Here is a 25,409-nt window from a genome sequence, read left to right as displayed (position 1 = left end):
TGGGTTACAGCAGAAAAAGAATGTGACAGCAGACACTACCTTGTTATTATCATATGTTGCTGTTATCATGTGTCATCATTATAATTCCTCTCATTGTCATGGTAAACTGAACGGTCAGATATGAGGAGTGAAATAAACAACAACAACAAAAAAACATTCTCTGCAGTGGTCTCAGGTTTGATTTCCTTTTAACCTTCCCTGTGTTCGGCGTAATATCGCCCTTGGTCACTATAGCTCATATTGGGCATAATATTACACCCACAAACATCTCCAATTGAAGTAACCTGTGTTGAACGGAATAATACGTTGTTTTTTTTGTTGGTGAAACATATGTTTTGCTATTGAAGAAACAACCACCTTTTATTTAGTCTCAATTTTCAGTGCCGACAAAGAAGAAAAAGTAGTAGTAGTAGTTCAGAGGAAAGTAAACTAATTTTATGTTGTGCTGACAAAGTGCAAACGTGAGTTCGTTTGTGTGCCACGTTTAGTCAGTTGTTTTATGTACATTTTTTTTGGTGTTGCGTTATTTGAACTGTTCGTGATTTATTTTTGGTTTTTGAGTTTGAGAGTTTCTAATAGTATCTTATAGTATTGTCAAACAGGATTGTGAAATATTTTTTCCCTCAACTCTATTGAAGATATTGCAATGAAACTTGGCGGACGCATTACATATAGACCATAGTATTTTTGAATGTAGATTATAATCGGGTACCTATATCTAGGGCCAGTCCAGAGGGCCCCAAAGTTACCAAAAGGGATTTTTCGGAGGGAAATTTCCAGAATTATCCTCGATTAGTATGTAATAGTATTGTCAAACAGGATTGCAAAATAATTTTTCCCTCAATTCTATTGAAGATATTGCAATGAAACTTGGCAGATGCATTACATATAGACCATAGTATTTTTCAAGGTAGATTATAATAGGGTACCTATATCCAGGGCCAGTCCAGAGTGCCCAAAAGGGATTTTTCGGATGGAAATTTCCCAAATTATCCCCGATTTCCCTTTCCTCATACTTGATGTACACATGTGCATGGTACCATTTGAAAGCCTGTTCTATTCTGAAGAGAATGACGTATGAACCATGATACTCGGATGAATTGTGCGGAAGCAGTATCTACTTAAAAATATTACTACGCAAACTCAGAAAAAAAAATATACACAGAACGGGAAACCATTTTGTCAGAAAATTTCACAGGGAAAATGTTAAGGCATCTTCCAGAGTGGTTTAGACCCAAATTTAAACTGTAGGTCCAGTTGTTTAGACCCAAATTTAAACTGTAGGTCCAGTTCCAATTAGCCTATCATGAGCAAAAGTGGGCTTAAATCAAACTTGAAAAAAATATTCTCTAGCCTGTTAAACTTGGTGATAAAAGAGAACAGTTGAGTCTTGAAAAAAATATTTGGCATTATAATATCCAAAAACATGGCACCCCCATCGCCCTTCCAGTGGATCTGCACCTCTTCTCAACATAGTCTCTCCTCCGGCTCAGGTATGTATCCCAGCACTTCGTGAGGTTCATGATGCCTGTCTCATAGAACCCAGGTTCTTGGGTTCAGGCATGTATCCCAGCGATTCACGAAGTTAATGATGCCTGTGTCATAGAAATTGAGGCCCTGTTGTCAAAACTAAGATCTTCGAGCTGCATATGCCCATTATTGCAATACGTTCCATTCTAGATAACATACCTCACTCTGAGCGATTCTGTCTTTCTGGTTCTCTTGAGAACTCTCATTTCACTCGGATGAGGATATGCAGTTCAAATTAAGGGCTCAGCTTCGACAACAGTACCTCAATTTCTATGACACAGGCATCATTAACTTCGTGAATCGCTGGGATACATGCCTGAACCCAAGAACCTATGTTGAGAAGTAGTGTATAAAGTATCCTTTCACATGAGTGTATTCACCTACTGAAATATAAGGTCTTGTATTCTTTGGAATGATCCAGCTCGGTTTCTCATATAATTCATATACTCATGTTTTGCAAAGTAAATGTCTGAATATACAGTTTCTTTTTCTAAGACAAAATCCATTGCAGTATATTTTACATACTGTATAGCATACATGTGTGTGTGTGTGTGTGTAGTTCAAGGAATATTTCTATTTTTTTAATGAGATCAGTAAATTTCGATCTTAGTAAATTCTATATCAGTACTTTGATCAGTTTTGGTTAAAATTTTATATTGGATCATCCCTAATATGATGCACAAGACATCAACTATGCATTATTTCTAAATCATAGCCTGCTACTTCTTCCCTATTACATAGCTACTGGAATCTTTATTCTTCCTGAAGGGGTTTCAGTGGAGTAATTCTCTGGAAAGTGGAAATTTGTAGGCTTTCTTCTACTTTCTGGACAATAAAGGGTGTTTATCTTGTTCTTAAAGGATGGATAGAACCAATCACGCTAACACTGATCTTCCTTGCGAACCCCTGAGAAAAGAATATACGTAATGCAACCTCGACCGGAACTTGAGAAAGATGGAAAATACTAAACTTCAACATATTAATTTTTTTATTATAAAATAGCCCAGGTTTTAACATACAGCTACAACAACTCAAAAATTGGAGGCATCAATCCTCAAAACTAGGGATTGTTAAGTATTTTATAGCATTTTTTGCTTCTTAAGTGTGTACAAATTGTTCACGGTGTTCATACTTCATTGCCCCCAGTGTCAATTCAGCCAACCTACATGTATAGAACCAAATCAGAACACAGTCAAGTTTTGGTCCAATATTAGTTATGTTTGGATGATGGAAAATCCATAATTTTTGTTTGAAATTTAGGGTGACCCTCTGCCAGTTACTTGCTAATAGTAAAAGAATAACAATAACAACAATAATAAAGGGAATGGCCAAAGAATAATATAACTTTTTGTTTAATTTTACAACTACAACCATCAACAGTTCTGTAACAAACCACACATGACGATTCCTAGCTGAAACTAGTTTTCTTACATCTCCAGAGCTTGAAAAAATCAAAATCTGTATTTGTGAAGCACATTACTATCTGAATATTTTGTATGTTCACATATAGCAACAGTAATTGGTGGAAAGCCAACAAGTGAAGATGATAATTAAGTAATTAACTGTAGATAGAAACGAAAGTGCCAGTTATCAAATTCTTAAATTAAGCAGTCTTATTGGTGCTGAAATATTTTGTACTTGCATCTGGTGCACAGAAATGGCACCTGCAACTGCATCCAGTTTATGCAAGAACTGAACACTGAACTCACCGTGAAAAATTAACCCCGAACATTTTCATTACAGAGTCACAACTGTAATCTTTACAGCTTATGAAAATTGTAATGAATAAATGAAAGATTTGATGGTAATAAAGAACGATGTATCCTATTTAAATAAATAAAAAAAATCATGTACCAATATAGCTTGCTTTGCAATAACTTTTTAACTGTTCGAGTGATACTTTTCAAAATTTCTTTTTAGTAAGTTATAATAGTTTTCCTTTTAATCAAAATGATGACAGTTTTATCCGTTGCGTGCAAATTTATATTTGTTCTTTACTTTGTGCAAAACAGTTAAGATATGACTATAATTATTTGCTGCCAGAAAAGAAGAAAACAAATTCTTGAGCTCCATATATAATACAATCATCCTTCTCTGTTCTCTTGATCTTCGACCCTCTAAGTTCTAGTTTCCCTTACAAAAAATAAACCTTTTGTGACATGAGTGGATAGCACAAAACTACTGGAAACACAAAATTAGCAATTGTGGATGAATAGTGGTGGTCATAGCATTTATTACTTGATAGTAATCTTGCAGGACAGATAAGATGTTAAATCCCACCAAAAATTATAAGATCGAGGAATTCATCCTGATATTATTATTATATGGTCAGAGAGATGAACGCAAGTGATAGATAATGTGGGAAAATTCATTTGAGAAAAAAGAAATGATGCATAAAGAAAAGCCAAGTAGAAAATAAATAATGTGTCAGAAATTTTCTTGTAAATATGTGCAGACTTAAGGATTAATTTCCCTTCATCATAGGTTTCCCATTTGTATTATCCAAGTTATTCTTTCTATATTTATTTTATTTATTTTTGCCAATGAAGTTTTCCCCTGAAGTATTTCCAGCTTTACATGTATTAGGATCTTTATTTTAACCAATTTAGATACACCCTATATATATTTATTTTAATAATTATATAGAGCAGAGAGTAACTGACTTCTGGGTCCCCTCTTGCATACATTGCCCAAAATAACAAGATAGCAAAAACAATAACATGTTGAATATTTTAGACAGTTGCAAGAATGAAGACTGATATAAGCTCAACAACAAATAAAAACTACAAATGCACTTTGGAGCACACAATAATGTAAATACAGCATAACTGTAAAGAATTCACCTAATTTGAAAGCATAAGCCGGTGTTGCACACCGACTCGCAGCACCTGCCAGGCAAATCATATATATGCATATATTTTGCAAGCAAACGCAGAAAAAATAAGAAAAAACCTCCTTCAAGGTTTTCAACACAGCCCTTGACTGGATCATGACGCAAACACAATATACTTATGGTTATGGAAAACATTTTTCCTGAATTTAACATCACAGATTCATCATCCCATGATTTACAACATAATTTTTTTTCACCACATTTGAGAAATTGCCATCAGCCCTCTTCTCCGTTAGCTGCCTCACCGATGTTCTCTTTCGCCTCCGTTTCTTGATCCACGATGACTTCCAAGTTTTTCATTGGAACTTCCCCGAAAATGCTGCTCATCGACAGACCCTCCGAGCCTAGAGATTCTGATAAGGGAGAATTGTGTGGACTGAGCCCACTGACGATAGCATGCTTCTCCATTCCTGAAATTGCAACAACTCCGGATACGCTGCTGTTATCAAAATTTGAGTGATTGCTATCTGGTCCTGGTGATCTGGTGCTGGCTTCTCTGGAAACACCCTTGTCCAGTTGGTTGTAAAGTTCCAGCAACTGAGCTTCAAGTTGCTCATTTATCGACCTCATTGCCTGGTACTTCATTTCCACAGCCTGAAAATACATGGAAATCACATGTATTCAAGCCAAAATATATACCGTATTTCACCGCACAATCATTACAGATCTTATAGCCAATTTTTTTTCAATAAATTATGTGAAGCTTTTTTTTAAAAAAAAATTGTGCTAGTATTGTTGGTACTTAAAAATCATTTATTACTAAACTATCGTTGGTGCAAGATTAGTATACATGGAATACTCATGAATATATGTTTAAATTAAAATAGTCCAAATCGATGCACATCACTGCTTCGTGACACTTTAGCGAACATTTTTCTGGTCTGAAATAAGTTAAAACATTAGGTGTTATTGATTTGTGCATTATAGTCGAAATTCTATGCTTGAGAAAATTTACGGGCTTGCAAGATTTAATCATCTGTGTCCGAAGATTCTGCACCGCTACCATTGGTATCATTATCAGATGTGACAATGTGATGATTATGTGATAAAAAGTTATAAATCAATTTCTGGACTGAAAAAAAAAAACAGTGTAACGATTATGCAGTGAAATACGGTAGTTTTCTTATAAACATAACTCACATACAGTGAAAGAATAAATTTTGATGTATTGATGCATGTATTAATGCACACACACATGCAAAAACACACATACAAAACTGGTTAAAAATAATGCTGGTATGTAATAAATAATAATTTATGGGGAATGTTTTAAAATTGGGCCTTGTTTCCCACGGATGTGAGTGGTATGTCTTCGAAGTGTGGTCTTTGGTTGTGTTTCTTTGCAAATTTCAAGACATAATTTTTCACAGGGCCAGCACTACAGATGATTTTTTGGGACTTTCACTTCCTCTTCTTATAGGTGTGTTATACATGTTTATATTTCCCCCCCAAGAAGTATCGAATGACTTCCCATGACTGTAAGAACATAATAGTATTACTTACATTTTTTTCTGTGTATAATTTATATTTTCTTCTTTTTTTAACTATCATTATTGGAAGAAAAATGTATATATTTCATTGCCCATGGCAGAAAAAAACCAAACTCGCTTCTCCCTGATTTTATGTTTTTAATAACATTTCAGGTTTTTCCTTGGTAAAAATCTACTGCTTTAAAAAGTTCTTGTTAAAAATGCTAACAAAAATATTTCATTTTGCAATTCAAATATGTCAGACGAACATAAAGTAACAAAGAAGACAGAACTGAACTCGTTTTAGAAAAATGGCATGTTTGACGTTTTAAGTCCACTTTATGGACAGATAGGCTAATTGGGACTGGACCTACAGTTTAAATTGGGATCCGAACCACTATGTGTCTCCAAAAATGGCATGTTAATTGCAGTAATGTTTAATTAACCATTTTGCATTGTGCACCTTATCAGTCATCAGGTATTTAAAGGTTAAATTCCTTAAGAAGAGAATTTTTAGCTACAAAGTGAAGGGTTAAAAGCCTGCCTTACCTCTAATTGTTCATGGTATTCCTCCTTTACACACTTCAGCAGCCTCTTTTGGTCTGCTATCAGCATATCCTTCTTAGTAACTTGACCTTCCAACTCTGCAACCCTAGATTTTGTGGATTCCAAACTGGAGCTCTTGGCTTCCAGAAGTTGTCGTACACCTGCAAAATGAATATGATTTGCAATTAGTGCTGAATCAATGCAATGCCACTTTGAACTGATACTCAAACCCATGCTAGAAAAATTGCAAAAAATTAAAAGTTGTCTAAGTATCCCATTTCAATTATATGATTAATTTACCGTGAGTTCTACTTGAAAATATTTAAGAATTACATCAGAATATTAAAATACATATTATGTAATAAAAAAATGGAAAACTGGTGCAAAATAAAAGGAAATACAAATTTTTCCATAATTTCCAGGTTAATTATGCCAATTAGACTCTGAAATTTTTGTAGACCCTGTCAAAAGTGGATAATACCAGAAAACTATCGGCTGGTACTTATACTTAAATTCCAAGTGACTCTTTCCAATAGCAATACATGGGCATCGGCTAAGGCCTAATTTCAATAGATAGGTGACAGGCATCGATGAGAAAAATAAACACTGGCCAAAGTACTTTTCTGATTGAAGAAGCATCTACACCAACTTCAAAAATAACTTCATCCTAACTTAAAAAAAGAGGATGAACATTTGGAAGACAAAGATATTTTGTCGAGAAAATGAACACTGCAGATTGCATATGATGTAGGATGCAACTGTAACAAATACAGTGGCCTCTGATTCCATGATAAAATTCACATATAATTTCCGGCTTTCAAGGCAGACTTTCCAAAAATTCAAGCATACAAGCAGATGTCTTCTCTGCTTCAACTTTATGTATTACTTCTCTCACCACACACACACAGATATATTAATAATATCAAGGGTGTGTGTGAATCCAAAGTATCCAAAAATTCTAATTCAATTTAATTAAACGGTATATACAAGTATTATTTTCCTGTAGTTTACGGTTATTACAAGCATAAGAAAACAGTTTTTTCTTTGTGATGTTTCAGGAGAACACACGCTCCTTTCATCAGACATTTATTTTCATTTTGAGTAAAGATACAGTTATAACAATGGTTAGTAATTTTTTAAACAAAAAGAATCCCTTATATAATGGATGTTGTCAATGTTACATTGTTGTAATATAGCAACTTAACTGTGAAAAGAAGCAGTCTGTTTTATTTTTATTTCAGATTATTATTATTATTATTATTATTATTTAATTATGAATCCCAAATATCATCAGGTAATTCAAATTCATCATTGTTTTCACAAAGTCTCTTGATGTTTTCTGTTACATTAAATTTTAAAGATGGTGGCTTACTAAATTTGTGAAAAAGGAAACTCCATACTGGATCTATGTTACCATTTTCATTATTTAATTTATTCCAGTGTTCTTCTGCAATAAACGAAGCTTAAACTCTGTGTTTCCCGTTAATCTTTTTAAAACCCTTCTCTTTTTAATCAAATGCTTCTCTTCGATGATATGAGTTGACAAACCTGTTCTTGGGTTTAGATTTATAATGTCCAAATCGTGTTCGTGCCATCTTATTGCCATTTTCCTTGCTGTTTGTCCCACATAATCCTTTGAACATGAACAACTTATATTATATATTCCTGTGGTTTCCACATCTGGTAGAGAGTTTCTAATTTTGAATTCATTAAATGTACATTCCAAACTCCTTGGCAATTTAAAAACAATTTTGAAATTAAAACTTCTAAAAATTTTTGCAATTTTATGTGAGAATCCCTTGTGGAATGGGATTGTTGGAATTTCTTTTCAACAGATTTTTCATCTTTGTCTGTATTTCTCTTTTCCTTTAGTTTTCTTGCGACTTGTTTTTTGATTTTGGTTTATTCTATTAGTGTGAAAGCCATTTTCTTTTGCTATATTAAAAAGCCTTTCTTCTTCATTTTTGATATCCTTATTATTAGAACATAGTCTTTGTGCTCTCAGAAAAAAATTTAAAAATATGTTATCCATTGTTATATGCGAATATTCTGAATTGGCATGGATGTAATAATAATAATAATCTGAAATAAAAATAAAACAGACTGCTTCTTTTCACAGTTAAGTTGCTATATTACAACAATGTAACATTGACAACATCCATTATATAAAGGATTCTTTTTGTTTAAAAAATGAGTAACCATTGTTATAACTGTATCTTTAGTCAAAATGAAAATAAATATCTGATGAAAGGAGCGTGTGTTCTCCTGAAACGTCACAAAGAAAAAACTGGTTTCTTATGCTTGTAATAACCGTAAACTACAGGAAAATAATTCTACAATGCAAGCAATGCGTACATACAAGAAAAACTGGTATATACAAGATTTAAAATATTTAATTAAGGTGCAAAGTTTACATTTACCATTTCACATACTCAAGACTCGAAAACCATCTACAAACACAAGTCACAAATGTTATGGTATATACTAATCTACAAAAAAAATGTTAATTGTATAAGAATTTCAAACTCGAATTTAACTAATCAACTTCAAGATATATCTTGCAATAATCTTCCGTCTGTCAGATTGTTGGTGTCCTTTGCAGAGCAATCTAAGTAAACTAAAAGGATGGAGAGAATTCTGTTGTATTTTCCAAGCAACTTTCCTTTCCATCTCGAGAAAAATAAAAGCTAAACTGTGAACTACTTGACTCAGGATATTTATAAACATGTATAAATTCAATGGGATTTGGATTGAATAAAAGTTGCAATTTTTCACGTTCACGGAGAAAAATTCATGCAGAATTCCCAGTGAGTAACCACCCTGAAATATTATATAGCTTTAACCAACTGTGGCAATCACTTTTAAGATAACTTCCAAACTAATGTGGCAACCAATTTTAAAGAAACTTACTACAAAAAAAGCACCATATAGACAAGTGACATCTAGTGAATCAGCCTCAAGTCAAGAAACACAACTAAAGGCAATATTGTTTATAAACTGTTATGTAAAAAAAAAAATATATATTAGAATGTCATGCAACAGACTTCTGTATATGGTAGGGATGGGACCGATTAATCGGTACTCTATCGGTATCAGCCGATATAGGCATATCGGTGTATTGGTTTATCAGTAAAATTACCGATTATTTTACCGATCCGATATATTGATAAATATCTTATAATTTAGTGCAAAATTCTGCCATTTTTTTGTAATTTTTATGGATAATATCCATGCCCTTCTTTCTAAAAAAGTAAATATGTAAATGTTCAACTTATTTTGCACTGCAGTCACCTTGAAACACACATTTATTAAGGAGATCAATGATCATTTCAGGTTCTTCAAGGACCATTTCTAATTTTATATCGGATCGGTAGAATATCGGTTATCGGTATCGGCAAATTTTATATCGGTACTTTATCGATATCGGCCCATCCCTAGTATATGGTGTATATTTGTATAAGAAGAAAAGACCAACAGTATCTCAATTTCTTTTGGCAAGTTGAAATGAAAACTAAATTACCTGTTATTTCTTCAGTGAACGTATCCTGTAACAGCACCATTTCTTCATCCTTCTGCCTGAGATGGGGTAACTGGGAGAACTTGTCTCTGTATATCTGCTGTAATTCCCCCATCAGAACTAGCTCCTTCTGAAGGTGTTCCAGCTCATCTTGAAGCCTCTCTCCAACTGTTGCCTTCTCCAAGACTGTCCGCATCTGGTTTCCTACGTCGAATAATTTTGCCTGCAACTTTTGGTTTTCCTGCAACAAGTGGAAATGAAAATCACATTTACTACTTAAACTAGAGGAGGAATGTACTTACATCACCATATATGTAATCATAATTGCTAATTGTTATAGATTTGGTGTTTTAAGTCCACTTTATGAACAGTAAGACTAATTGGGACTGTACCTACAGTTTAAAGTGGGATCCGAACCACTGTGCCAAGTGGCTCCACCGGGTATCAAACCCGGGACCCCTTCATTACAAGGCAACAATGCTAGCACTGCACCATCGGGGAGGCCTCATAATTGCTAATTAACCACTTATTAAATGCACTGTCTGCTATACCTTGGGTGGTATTTAAATTGCCTGGTTAATTGTAGTCTCTTGCCATGTATCAGTTCAACTAGAACAGAGCAGATCAGTGTCAACAAATAATATTGGTATCAGGTGGAATTTAACCCTATCACAACAAGCCTGAAGATAATGAGTTTCTTCCAGATTTTTTTTCTTTCAGTTTTTAAAAAAAATCATAGAAAATATGTTGCTAAGTATGGTATTATTTAACATTTTTTTCTGAAATCTACAACACACCCTCTTTCATGATTGGGAAAAGAGAGACGCGGTAGTATATAAATACGGAGAAACTAGTACTCACTTTTATCCGCGAAGCTGTTTTTTCTTCTTTTTCGATTAATTTCAGTGGCCACTGCCACCATCCTCGTTGGAACTTGCTGCGCTGTTAATCGAAAAAGAAGAAAAAACAGCTTCGCGGATAAAAGTGAGTACTAGTTTCTCCGTATTTATACACCCTCTTTGCACAAATATATGTTACATTTTACATAAATTTTCTCACGTTTATGAATTTCTTTCTGTAACAATTTATTGAAAGTGAAAAAAATTAAACATTGTAATGAAAGTTACTGAAAACATATTTTCAACACACAATACAAAAATACCACATTTGCCGGCATTTCCATTTATCGTACACATTTTTGAAGAATAAGCTTTATCACTGAATTTATAATTAATTTACAGTATTTAAAATATAAAGTTATATGTAGGTCTACTTTCAACAAATAACTTACCTAATCTAACTAGGAAAGAATACATTTTTATCTTCTTCGTCATACACCACAAGAAAGCAAGAAAGAAATCGTGTAATTCAGAATTGAGAAATTTTCCAGAAATGAAGATAATCGAAAACTGACTATCGGCATACAAGACACACACTGTTTTTCAGACCCATTTTGAAAGAAAAAAGGGCATCTTATACGCCAGCAAATATGATAATTAATGAAAAATAATCTTAAAATTTCTTGGGATTGAAACCATCACTAAATGTGAAATACGAAATGGAATCCTCATAAAAAATTTACACAATGTGCATATAAGTTATTGAATGCTAATTTCAAGAGTATAACCAAAAGCTCCACCTAATTTGACACATGTCCAAATAAAATTCAGAAACGAAGAAAACTGGACATCTCGTGGTTGAAATTTGAAAGAGGTGGTTACAACACATGCGCACAAGTGATGCAGTCTGATTATAGCCTGTCGCTTATTTTGAAAGGGGTTAATGACAGCCATTTACCTGATGTCTAAAATTATGAACATTTGAAAATGAAACTGAGAGACTGGTATGATATGGTATAGTTCTGATGGAATACTTAGTTAAGTATGGAAATTTATAAATATTCTGAACTATTTAATTTGTTAACAGTTTTTAATTATTATTGGGAATCTGTAAAAGTAAACATAGCATGTGCATCAGTTAAAAACTGTATAGACTGAGCCCTAGTTTGAACTCCTCTTTGATTGTTTGTAGAAATATGCTAGTTTTCGCAAAATAAATAAATTCTTCAAAGGTGTCTTCTGCACTATGCTCACCAACATTAGTAACCCAAAGAAAATATATAAATTTCATCCCCTGCCAGTGTTTTCCAATTCCTAAAATGAAATTGCAGTTTAACATGTGACGCAGTAAATATAATCATTGGTTTCCTACCAGCCACGTACGTATGCAGTGGTTTCTTTATGCACACAAGTAGGTTCATCATGAAATAATATTATGAGAAAGCATAATAACAACGATTACTACATAACTTACAGACTAATTTCCAAGATATCTGAACTTAAATTTCTATACATAAACAACTTTACAATCAATTGAATGTTGATACTAATTATGATGTAAAATAATTCAAACAATTTTCACTTGTAGCACTACATAAAAATTGTCACCCTTTCATTAAACAACAATAAGAATGAGTCCAAAACATTATCAAAAGCTTTTGCTGAACTCCTGACTGCTCTGTAAAAGGACCTTTTGTCCTCTAAAAATATATTCAATTGCACTGCACAAATTCACTAACACATGTTACAGAAATACTCTTTCCCAATTTAGTCTCATTCTATATAAATACTAAATATACATTTATACAAATGTACCAAATTTACAGCAAGTTTTAAAATATTTATTAAAATGATATAATAATCATGCATATGTACATACATAAATATAATAAAAAACAATGTCATACCACTCTAAGTTCTTCTTTATCAAGTTTTTCCATCTTCAAATCATCTTCCAATTCTACGTTTCTCTCTGTGGATTTTTTTATTTCTTCTGTTAGTGTTAAACACTAGAAACAAACAAAATACTTCAATTATTTGTGAAAGTGTTCATACATGTTTAGGACATGCATGTTATGACACACCAAGTTATTACAGAAACACAAATGGCAGGTGGATTTTTAGTAAAAAAAAATCTGACACAGTATAGTTCATACACAATAGCTTCGTGAAGTAAATGTATCAATATTCAATTTCCTTTTCCAAGGTAAAACCGCTGAAGTCATACATTAACAGGGTGGCTACAAACAAGCAGAAATGAAATTCCCTGACTTTTCCAGGTTTTCCAGGACAAAATTTACATTTTTCCCTGACAATTACAAACTAAACTAAATCAATGTTTTTTCAAATGGAAAATAAATAAATAAATAAATAAAATAAATTTCAAAGTTGCCCCCTGCCCCACCTACAAGAGGGGGAGGGGGTGTTCTTTTGTTGCACCACTAAACTTTCCCCTCCAAACTATTACAGGAAAACCTCGTTAATACGAAGTTCAAGGGACCAAAAAATGTCAACTTCGTATTAAACGACTTCGAGTTATCCAAACTTTTCAAGATGGCGCCTGTTTTCAGATGTAAATAAAGTAGAGTATAAATTCCCCCACAAAGGATGTTTTATACTTGGTGGTAGCTCAGAAAATAAGCTTTATATGTACAATATAATATTGTACGTTTTAAAGAAAGTGTAAAAAATGTTACACAAAATGAGAACACGGAGCTTAACGCGGACACAAAGATTACAAGGAGTCGGTTAACACCATTTATCCTGCCTAGTTATACAACCGGTTATGCACGGGATGCATGTTGTGGCAAAAAGTCTTTTTAAAAAACGGTATTTTCTTTTAATTGTGCAAAGTCGTTGCTCTTCCACGAAATTCTTACAATTTTAGTTCATAAGAAACCCGTTTGCAGGGAGACCTACGGAAAGAAAACAATCTCGTTTATTGCAAGAAGTGAAACTCAGAAGAATCTTGACGGTAGTCACACTGGTGAAAGCAAGAGACGGGAGATAATCCGGCAGAATGAATATTGGATTTTATGTGAGTTCACTAGAACATTGTCCGTTACAGGATTAACTGGTAAGAGAAGATTCTGTTGGGAGAGAACAACCTTTCCCTGGCAAAAAAAACCAAACAAAAAAATCGGGGCTGTAAATTTCGTTGTGGTTCGGGTGTCTAAAACACATCGTAAAATTCTTTGCTTGAGTTAACTTCATATTCGCCCCCCCCCCCTCCTCCCCCTTTGCAGGGATCAGTTCAAACTCTTCCTCAACTTGCATTGTAATCCACTCTGAAAAAGTAAACACACAACTTGCGTCTGTTTGCACCGAATGACACGTTAAACAGTGCCGCACTCGATAATCACTCTGGTTTGGATCCCACTTTAAACTGTATATTTAATCCCGCTTAGCTCATCAGCATAAAATGAACTAAAAACAAGTTTTACGAAACTTGCGTATTTTCAGATTAATAGACAATTTCTTGTAGATTTCAGGAGTATTCTGGAGGTCAAACAATCGCTCCGCCAAAACTTTTCCTCTCGTATTACTACATTGAGCATTGGGTTTTTTTTTTTTTTTTTTTTTTTTTTTTTTTTTTTTAACAGGTTCTGAAGAAAAGTGGGGATTATATGGCTTTGGGAGATTCAAAACAATGAGGCTTATTCCTTGGAACTGGATGAGTCATTGCAGTTACCGGCAAGCGAGAGCTTTCCAGACGCTAGACTAAACACTGGCGCCAGCTGCAGCGAAACACAATGAGATCGGCTGGAAGTTAGAGCAACAGGTGGCAGAAGGGAAATCATGGGCTTTTAAAGATAACGCAGTTGTCGAAGACTGAACTTTTATCAGCAGTGAGAAAAAAAAAGATCCTTGCATTACCTTTTACCATGCAACAGACAATAATACGGGCAATATTTCCTATCCAGACAGCTGCATTCAAACAAGAAAGAGGGACCTGAATTCTGCAATTATTCCATTACCATGCACACCAGTGGCGGATAATGAGCTGTTGTAGGGGAAGGAAGGTTGTCACTTTTCTTTTACTTATCATGCGGTTTTTGTTCGTTTTAAAGAAGGTATTCAGAACTGTTTGCTTTTTTTTAGACGCAAAAGGAAAGGAGACCGTGTGCGCACACGAGCAAGAAAATTGTGGCTGAAATTTTTATCACTTTTTACCCCCCCCCCTCCCGTTTGCTGATAGCAAAAGGGAGAAGTCACTCAGACAAAAAAACACTGTTTTGGCAAATTGTATGACCGGCACAGTTGGGAAACGTATGAAACGGGAAACTGGAGTTGCAACATACGTAAGATCAACGTCAACTTTTGCGGGAAACCTAGATGACAACGTATTAAGCGGGTTGACGATCTTTAGTTGGCCTATGCGGCTTTGATTATCTGTAACAGTTTCCCTTTTTTTTAATAAAGTTCTACAGGGCACAAAGAACACGCTTTTAATGAAAGTGGTTACCGGAAGTTGTCGGCTACCAGGCCAAAAGTTGCTTGCTCACGGGAAATTGCTGTATCTCGAGCTGAGAGCCAGACAGATGGGTGAGACTTCCAGGCGCCACGCGTCTTGTCTTTTGGAACATTCATGCGATCTTATCTCGCATTTCTCATCTAGCACCGGTGAATATTTCCAAGGTGGCGCATTCAGCGGGGAAAGAGCTTGACCTACCATGCAGATTGACAAAGAATGTCAATGTCCAGCGGGCATTTCGGGCTGCTTCCCTCGAGTTGTCAGCAGCTCTTAGGACAAGGAAACATGTCAAGGTCCAGTTACAATAACGTCCAAGCTCTCTCCACATTCGATCTTCTCTTGTCAACTTACGCAGGTGTCTACTTCGAATTAAGCGAAACCAGTTTTAGGGAAGTGTCTTGTAAACAACTTCGTATTAAAAATTATCCGTATTTCAATTTATCCGTACTGAAATACATTATAAATCCTATCTTATCGGCTGGGGAATGGGAAGAACTTCGGATTAAAGGGTACTTCGTATTAACCAATATCGTATTAACGAGGTTTTCCTGTAACTTTTTATTTAGAACATTTTTTTTGTAGGATGATTTTTCTTCAAGATATTCAAATGATTCAGGTTAAAAAATCAAAATGAAAATTTGTCGATTATAGCACCATCTCACAAATCGAAAAAATGTTTCAGACAAAACTTATGTATTTTTTTCCGTAAAATCCGAATCTGTAATAAGAAATAGGGGTTTCTATTTGAAATTTCAAAGTTGCCCCCCGCCCCACCTACAAGAGGGGGAGGGGGTGTTCTTTTGTTGCACCACTAAACTTCCCCCTCCAAACTATTAACTTTTTATTTAGAACATTTTTTTTTGTAGGATGATTTTTCTTCAAGATATTCAAATGATTCAGGTTATAAAAATCAAAATGAAAATTTGTCGATTATAGCACCATCTATCACAAATCGAAAAAAATGTTTCAGGCAAAACTTATGTATTTTTTTCCGTAAAATCTGAATCTGTAATAAAAAATAGGGGTTTCTATTTGAAATTTCAAAGTTGTCCCCCGCCCCACCTACAAGAGGGGGAGGGGGTGTTCTTTTGTTGCACCACTAAACTTCCCCCTCCAAACTATTAACTTTTTATTTAGAACATTTTTTTTGTAGGATGATTTTTCTTCAAGATATTCAAATGATTCAGGTTAAAATAATCAAAATGAAAATTTGTCGATTATATTGCCATCCATCACAAATCGAAAAAAATGTTTCAGACAAAACTTATGTATTTTTTTCCGTGAAATCTGAATGTGTAATAAAAAATAGGGGTTTCTATTTGAAATTTCAAAGTTGTCCCCCGCCCCACCTACAAGAGGGGGAGGGGGTGTTCTTTTGTTGCACCACTAAACTTCCCCCTCCAAACTATTAACTTTTTATTTAGAACATTTTTTTTGTAGGATGATTTTTCTTCAAGATATTCAAATGATTCAGGTTAAAAAAAATCACCCAGTATATCCTGTTTGGTTGGATTCTTCTTGATATCTAAGAATAGTGTAATGTAATTGTAAACGTATGTTAACTTGTGCAAAACCAGCAATACGTCATGCAATTTTTGTTGGATGTTGCAGTCCATGCAATTTCTGTCGCATGTTGTAGTGAGATACTTTGTCGGGTGGCGATATTCAACAAAAATCGCATGTATCAATGGAACCCATTTGTTTCCATGTTCCTTCAGTTTGCCCAACAAAAAAAAACCTTACTTCGACAACTATAGGACGGCGCCAGCAGCTCTTATCCCCTCCATATGTTGACAAGTTCCCTTACTACTCCCATACGGACAAGAAAAAATGATAATTCAAAGCATTTCCACGTAATATTTAGAGGCTTAACCTTCTCTCCACCGATGATACCATATGGTATCATCAGAATAAGGTCGTACTAGCCCGATGATACCATATGGTATCACGTTGCTGATTACGAAATGAATGTGCTTTTTGGACCTTCATACTCTTATGTTTGGGTAGAAACTCGACACAGGTCTGGAGCAAGCTCCCCCCTCTCCGCAACATATCCATGCCACATTTCCAAACAGAGTTTCACAGTTTAGCTCATTATTCAACTTGTATGGCACCCAGGAACATGAAACATATTTCAATCTCTTTGGAAACGTCCATTCTTTGAAGAGAATACTAAGGTTTGCACCTTCTCCCTAAAATAGCGGGAGAAGAGGGGGCAAACTCCAGATTTTTATGGTTTTTTTTCATTGAAATTCGGTGGTCGCGCCCCCAAACGCCCCTTCCTCGGTTCGGCATTCTGAATTGTACACGGTTGCATGCTCTGATGTTTTAGCTGCAAAACAAAACTTATCCGAAGTAGATTGCTCCCATAGTGCCAGAGTTATAACAATTTTCCTCCAAAAATTCAAATTACCTATTTTTCGTAAAAAAAATAATCACATTTTGGCTTATTATTCAACTTGTATGGCACCCAAGATGTCCATTCTTTGAAAAGAATACTAAAGTTCGCGCCTTCTCTACAAAATAGCGGGGGAAGATGGGGCAAACTCCAAATTTTTATGTTTTTTCCATTGAAATTCGGGGGTCGTGCACCTAAGCCTCCCTTCCTCGGTCCAGCATTCTGAATTGTACACGGTTGCATGCTCTGATGTTCTATCTGAGAAACAAAACTTATCCGAAGTAGATTGCTCCCATAGTGCCCGAGTTATAACAATTTTCCTCCAAAAATTCAAATTACCTATTTTTTGTAAAAAAAAATAACATTTTGGCTTATTATTCAACTTGAATGGCTTGCAATAACATGAAACATGTTTCATTCTCTTGAGAAATGTCCATTCTTTGAAAAGAATACTAAAGTTCGCGCCTTCTACCCAAAATAGCGAGAGAAGAGGGGGCAAACTCCAGATTTTTACGTTTTTTCCATTTAAATTAAGAGGACGTGTCCCCCACCCCCAAGCCCCCTTCCTCGGTCCCGTGTTCTGAATTGTACACGGTTGCATGCGCTGATGTTTTAGCTGCAAAACAAAAGTTATCCGAAGAAGTTTGCTCCCATAGTGCCCGAGTTATAACAATTTTCTTCCAAAGAGTGTTCGAATTTAAAATTCCCACCGAGAAGCCCGGGCAAGAGAAATTTCTCCCTCTCTCTCTCCTCCTGCCATCACTGGTTTCTGGCGCCGTGGTTGTGTTGCGAATAAAAGAGGCAAAAAGTTGAGGCCGAAACTTACGAACGAGATTTCCTGTTCCCGTGCAGAGTTCCATAACGATATCTTAATAATAATAATAAAAAAAAATCAATGAAGATGAAATTCCCTGACATTTCCCTGACTTTTTGACACCTCAAATTCCCTGACTTTTCCCGGTTTTCCAGGTCTGTCGCCACCCTGATTAAGGATATGAATGAAACATTCAGGTTCTTATGTACGTCTGTTTTGTGTTTCCGCATTGAAGAATAGGATAGTTTTTTCCCGAAATTATCCAATTCTGCACTGCAGAAACACACGAAATTTCACATACGTAATACTTAAATCACGTTTACCACATCCATCATGAATTCAGGTTCATCATTCAACATTCATAAAACATTTGCAATTTTATATTATATTAGTACAATATCAGTTATCAGCACATTTTGTGTCAGAGTTGGCAAAGTATTCACATTGATCCATCCCTAATTAAAGTATCCTTCAGTATATATTAGGGATGGGCCAATATGAAATTTTGGCCGATACCGATACAGTACCGATATAAAATTTACCGATACCGATAACCGATATTCTACCGATCCGATATAAAATTAAAAATGGTCCTTGAAGACCCTGAAAGTTTCATTGATCTCCGTAATAAATGTGTGTTTCGAGCTGATTGCAATGCAAAAGAAGTTGAATATTTAGACATTTACTTTTTCAGAAAGTAGGACATGGAGATTATCCATAAAAATTACAACAAAATGGCAGAATTTTGAACTAAACTATAAGATATTTATCGATATATCGGATCGGTAAAATAATCGGTAATTTTGCCGATAAACCGATATGCCTATATCAGCCGATACGGATAGAGTACCGATTAATTGGTCCCATTCCTAGTATATATTGCATTTTTCATTTACTGAAACATAAAGAAAGAAAAGATGCAATTCTTTCTCATTCTACTAATATTCTAACAGACCCAGGATTCAACTCAACCTCTGCAATCCCCTAAACTTGCACATCTTAAGATTTTCTATATACAGTGGAACCTCGATTTTACGTTTTTCAGGGGACCAAGCCGGAAAAACCTACAATGTGGGAAAATGTAAAATCGAGGAAACTTTTCTAGCATTTTGTTATGTTGGGACCATCAAGATTGAATGTATAATGTGGGAAAATGTAAAATCGGGGTTCCACTGTAGGTTATGTCTAAATGTTAAGGTCATAAGGGTGAGGATGAATAAATTCAAATTTGGATGCACTTGCACGTGTAGCTATTTTGCACCCTTTGCACTGTACAGGGAGAAAACCCTGTGATGATGTGGATTTTAGGTTGTCTGATGTCACTGTCTTGACAAAGCCATAATTTTCTCCAGTGTGCCATAAGTTTCATAAGTTTTTTCTTGAGCAAATAAATACAGCAGAATCTTGTTTAACGTTTTCATAGTACTTCCCTGTCCAAGTCCAAGAAAATGTTAGAATTTTTCCTCCATATTTAATATACTTTCTGCATTTTAAGTTTTTTAGTGTCAGGACCTGTAAAAATGTATAATCAAGTTTCCATGTGTGTGCAAATTATGTTTATGTGCAAAGATGTCAGCACCAAAATGAAACTAAAAGATCTTATCGATAATCAAAGCATATTCTTTCTACTAACACAACTACCCGAGAGCAACTCTCCAAAAATCAACAATATGGTATATTATTATTATTCACAAAACATTTTAACTCTCTTCCATTGTATTTCATATATAATAATTTTCGTATCACAGTTCTGTGCATAGTACGTACAGAAAGTATATTGTGAGTGTGTGTAATTCATAGAATGCCTACATGAAATAAGTAATCTCACCTGATTTTGCCAATATTTCATTTCCTCTTGCAACTGCTGTTCTCTTGGTTTACTTTCTTTTCGTAAATTTTCCATGATGTGGTGAAGTGTTTCTATATCTTTTTGAAGCAGTGAGAGCTGATCACGCTGCAAAGAAATAAATATTATTCTCAGAATTATTCATGTAGACATCAGTATATTAGATACTGGCTTACTATTTTTTTTTTTTAGATTCATTGATTTGATTTATTTATTTGGTTTTTCAAGTCCACTTTGTGCACAGTGAGGCTAATTGCGACTGAACCTACAGTTTAAAGTGGGATCCGAACCACTATGTGCCTCCACTGGGAATCGAACCAGAGATCCCTTGATTACAAGGCGACAATGCTACCACTGTGCCATCTGGGAGGCCTTCTTTTTTTAGAAAATATCACAATGGAGTTTTCTCTGATAAACACAAAAAAAAAATGACTGCAAAACTATTACTTTTCAATACATTTTGATGCACTGTAGTAAGCACTAGTAATCTTAAATTGTCTTAAAGTCCAGATCTTTCACTTATTATTAGACCAATCAGATTGGTTATTCATGGTTGTGACATGAGTAGCACCTATGTTGTAATTTCTGTAGGAAGCTGGTTAAAAAATACCACATACGTCGGGTGTAGTCCTCCTCCATAGCCGAGCAGGTTAAGGCGTTCACTCGTCTTGAGATCGTTTGCTGCGGGACAGCGTAGGTTCGAATCCGCCTCTGGTCGGAATTTATTCGACCTACCCACCATCGTGAGGAAATTGGGGAGCTTCAAATGAGTAAGCGTAATCTGGTCCCGGAAACCTACGTCGGGCTGACCCCCTGACTATTCCAATACTGGTTGCAGATCTCCACGCTTAGAGGTGACGAAGGAAAGTGTGGGAGGGAGACCGGCAGTCGGTAGGTAAGCCAAGGTCCTTCAGGGCTGTTGCGCAAAGGATTATTATTATATTTACATACATCGGGTGTCCCAAAATTAACGCAGGATTTAAAATGTACGTCCTTTTTTTCCCCAGAGGTTTGGCAGCATTCTGCAAGGTCACATGTTGTAGTAAACACCTTACACATGGAGCTTTACACGACGGAGGAGTGAGTGACGATTTTTAAAATTCATTACAAGTACAGATAATGTTGCAGCAGAAACTTAATGAGAGAGACAACTCTTGCAACAGCGAAGTGAATTGACCACCAAGATCGTGCAACCTTGCACCATGTGATTTTTCCCTCTGGGGATTCATTAAGCCAAAATTTATGCTGCAAAAATAACAACGATTCCTGAATTTAAAGCAGAAATTCAGAGTTTTCGACAGCATTGAGCTGCAGTTATGCGAAAAAGTGATCCAGAATTTTGTTACAAGAATTTGAGTGTGTCAAATGCATCGTGGAGGACATTTCAGATATCCTATTCCACATTTAATGGGAATGTTTCAAACAATGTAATAACGGAGAAACTAGTACTCACTTTTATCCGCGAAGCTGTTTTTTCTTCTTTTTCGATTAATTTCAGTGGCCACTGCCACCATCCTCGTTGGAACTTGTTGCGCAACAAGTTCCAACGAGGATGGTGGCAGTGGCCACTGAAATTAATCGAAAAAGAAGAAAAAACAGCTTCGCGGATAAAAGTGAGTACTAGTTTCTCCGTATTTATATACTACCGCGTCTCTCTTTTCCCAATCATGAATGTAATAACTTTGTCAACTAATAAATCAATAAAATGTTCTTTTCTTAAATTAATTCCTGCACTCCTTTGGGGACACCCTATATAAAGTTTCATTTATACAGACCTCATCATCAAGATGATTGTAGCACACTGATGTTCAAATAGTGCTATCTTAAATATTAGCATCATCACTTCAAACATTCACTCCGTCGACGCACACACACTTTGGTACCCAGAAATACTTACTAAAGCTGAATTATGTTCTTCTAATGCACGATTTGCCCTTGATTTTCCTAGCAGTCTTCTGTTTCGTTCAGCATGAACTTCTCGCCTGTGCCTTTCAAACTGTAATTGCATATGAAGTAGAGCTAACTGTTCCTTCGCAACTTTCAGTTCATTTTCCAGAGCTGAAATGGCAAAGCAGATAATTGAAATAATGCATGGTAAATGACATAATAGAAGTTAATTTAGCACCCTATCCCCCCCCCCCAAAACACCTGTACATATTAAAACATGTCCTCCATACTATTACTACTAATGTGTAAATTAACACAGAACCACAACAACTGATAAATAAGGTTGTCTTTTTACTATTTACAGTGGCTGGTTTGCCATCGAAAATGCCTTTACAATGTGTTTACTGCCATTTGAACTCATGTGTACCACTTTCATCTTTGACGCAAGAGATTCTAGGGTTTTTTCCCAGTGGGAGTTCCAAAATTCTGGTGTTGAACCAGCATCATGAGGTCAATTGAGGAGGTACTGAAATAAATTGTAGCAGACTGTGGACTAGAAAAGCAGGTAACAATGGAGATGAAACTGAATGTGTCATCCAACAAAACAAACAACACTTAGCACGGTACCACAAAGTTTAAAGTTGAAGAATAAGTAACAAAGTTGTCTTATCATGAACAATAAAGAGGTGACTGAGCCACAAATTAATACATGTCCTTCCTCTGTGCACTTCTTAGATGTATCCAGTGATCACAACAACAGTTTCCCCAAGATCACTGTAATTTGCAACTGTACATTCAAAATTTGACAGATGACACCATGGCAAATTCAAAGATCAGCATATATTACAGGAAATAAAATCCAAAGGGTGGAAAAAAACAATGTGTGATTTCTTTCCTGCGTGGCTCCCGATAATTCAAGAGGTTTAGTCTTGTGTTAGCAGCAAAAAAGAGTTATGATCTTGTTTATCAGAAGGCATCACAAGAACAGAAAATGGCTCGTGTTTCAACTACTCTTGTTGTGTCTGGTGTTCATATTTTGTAATCGTCAATAGTGCAAATTTTACGGAAATACACCGAAAGAGATATGTAGTCAATCAATGTAGCCACTCAGACAATCAGACTGGTGGGAAGGGAGAGGAGGGGGGATGGGAAGTTGATGGAACAGGTAGCTTAATAGAAGGTCCTCCGCAATTTTTAATATACTACAGTCGAAGAGAGAGAAGTTGTACTACAGTATTCCATTTTCCCAGCAGTGTGATTATTCTGAAACCAAGTTGCAGAAAGAAAGACCAAAAAAGGATCATTGCTTTATGTTTTCCCATGCTGCCAATGACATGGACATGCAAGCAATTCATTCCTATGCATATTGCATAGCTGTACACAGCAGTGGTGGCTTAATGAGCCCTTGTGGAGGGAAGAGGTGGATGTCTTTTTATTGTTTGTTGGCCATTATGTTCGTTGAAGGATATTAATATTTTTATAGTTTTAAATAACATGTCCAGAGTGACTGCTTAATTTTACATGTTAAAGGAAGGGAAGATGGGCCTCCAGTTCAACCAATGACGTCCCATTAAAAGGAAAATTGCAGATATTCCCAATATCAGATAACTGAGGTTGGCAAATTCTTCACAAGCTCTTACTCCACATCACCAACAAAAAAAGAAAAGGTTTCACAAACAAGTTTCACCCTGCTGCTCTCCCCAATCAACTACTTAGGAAAGTTTCGATAAAGAAGTGCATAGAATAGCATCAGAACCCTGTTTGTGTTTTTGGGAAGGAAGGCAAGGATGAACAAAGACACCTCAGTTACATTCTTAGATTGCTTATAACTTACAAAAAACAGCTTTTTCAACTATCAGTTTAAAAGTAAATACGGAGAAACTAGTACTCACTTTTATCCGCGAAGCTGTTTTTTTCTTTTTCGATTAATTTCAGTGGCCACTGCCACCATCCTCGTTGGAACTTGCTGTACTGTTGCTTGGTGTGCATCTTTTGTTTGTAGTTCTCTGGCTGCCGTGCACTGTTGTTAGATGTGAGTCTGCTATTTCCGGGCAATAACTGTTGTAGATGGGGAATCCAAGTGTGGTGCGCTTGTCCACTATCGACGTTTAGCTCGTGCGGGAAGTGCATTATGGCGTGCGTTTCCTTGATTTTAGTGTCTACGAGCGTGTGGTCAGTGTGTTCGTGTGTGAACCTTTTGAATTTTATGGCTATTGTACTTGATATGTTTAGCAAGACCAGTAGTGGGTTGGGCTTTTTTCGCATCTGCTAGGTGCTATTGGATTCTTTCATTGACAGATCTGATGGACCTGCCGATGTAATGTGCCTTGCATTCACACTCTGCATCGTATACACCTGGGTTATCAAGGGGGGAGAGGAAGTACTGTATGTGTTGTTCAGTTTATCAGCTATTTTGGAATTTGGTTTGTGCGCTACTTTGATGCCATATGGGAGAAGGGCTTTCGATATGCGGTTGGAAGTGGTGGAATGGTAGGGGAAGGCAAACCATTTATATTGGCTGCTGGAGGTTGATTGTGGCTGGGTTGCCAAGTAGAAAGTTGTGCTGCAGTGAAGCCATGTTTCAGGGCTATTTCAGTGACGGTGGTTACCTACTCTCGTAGTTCCTCTTCTCTCCACCAGTAGGAGAAGACTCTTCGATAAAAGTTCAGCCACACATTGGCTTTTTGCTTGGGGGGATGGCTAGAGAGAGCATGTATGTACTGGTTGCCTGAAACCGGTTTTCTGTAGACAGTGGTTGTGAATTTGTTAAGTGCATGGCTGATGGTGATGTCCAGGAAGTTGATTTTACCATGTTTTTCTTGTTCTACGGTGAAGCTGAGCCTGGGGTGGATGCTATTTAGCTTGTTCACTAGAAGGTTGAGTTCTTCTGTCTTTTTGTATACGACTATTGTGCCGTCCGCGTACCTTCCATATCGGATGTATTGCAGTTCTGGAGTGTCTCTTTTTCAGCCAGGTGCATGACGATGTTGGCTAAAGGAGCTGATAGCGGATTGCCCATCGCAAGGCCCTCGGATTGATTGTAGAATATATCCTCAAACTGAAAGTAGTTGTGTTTTAGACAAACTTCCAATAGCCTTCAAATCCCTCTAGAGCAGGGATTCTGTTTGTTGTCAGCCATCTTTCAACTGAACGCAGCGCTAGGTCTATGGGGATAGAACTGTACATATCTACTATG

General features: G+C 35.9%; 1 protein-coding gene across 2 annotated transcripts in view; it reads right to left on the bottom strand.

Moving 5' to 3' along the window:
- Positions 1 to 2,500: 2,500 nt before the first annotated feature.
- Tsc1 (tuberous sclerosis 1 protein hamartin) overlaps positions 2,501 to 25,409 on the bottom strand; it is a 62,195-nt gene continuing 39,286 nt past the window's right edge. For both annotated transcript variants that reach the window (XM_083135567.1, XM_083135568.1), the window contains exons 13-18: positions 22,224 to 22,384; positions 20,309 to 20,434; positions 12,702 to 12,803; positions 9,959 to 10,196; positions 6,442 to 6,599; positions 2,501 to 5,017 (exon numbers count right to left, since the gene is read on the bottom strand). In XM_083135567.1, coding sequence (XP_082991693.1) covers positions 4,640 to 5,017; positions 6,442 to 6,599; positions 9,959 to 10,196; positions 12,702 to 12,803; positions 20,309 to 20,434; positions 22,224 to 22,384 — 1,163 coding nt within the window. In that variant the 3' untranslated portion in view covers positions 2,501 to 4,639. The remainder of the gene's footprint in view (positions 5,018 to 6,441; positions 6,600 to 9,958; positions 10,197 to 12,701; positions 12,804 to 20,308; positions 20,435 to 22,223; positions 22,385 to 25,409) is intronic.

Source organism: Lepisma saccharinum, chromosome 14, assembly GCF_977018435.1.
Source record: "Lepisma saccharinum chromosome 14, izLepSacc3.1, whole genome shotgun sequence".
NCBI classification, from domain to species: Eukaryota; Metazoa; Arthropoda; class Insecta; order Zygentoma; family Lepismatidae; genus Lepisma; species Lepisma saccharinum.
This window is presented reverse-complemented; position numbering and strand designations above follow the sequence as displayed.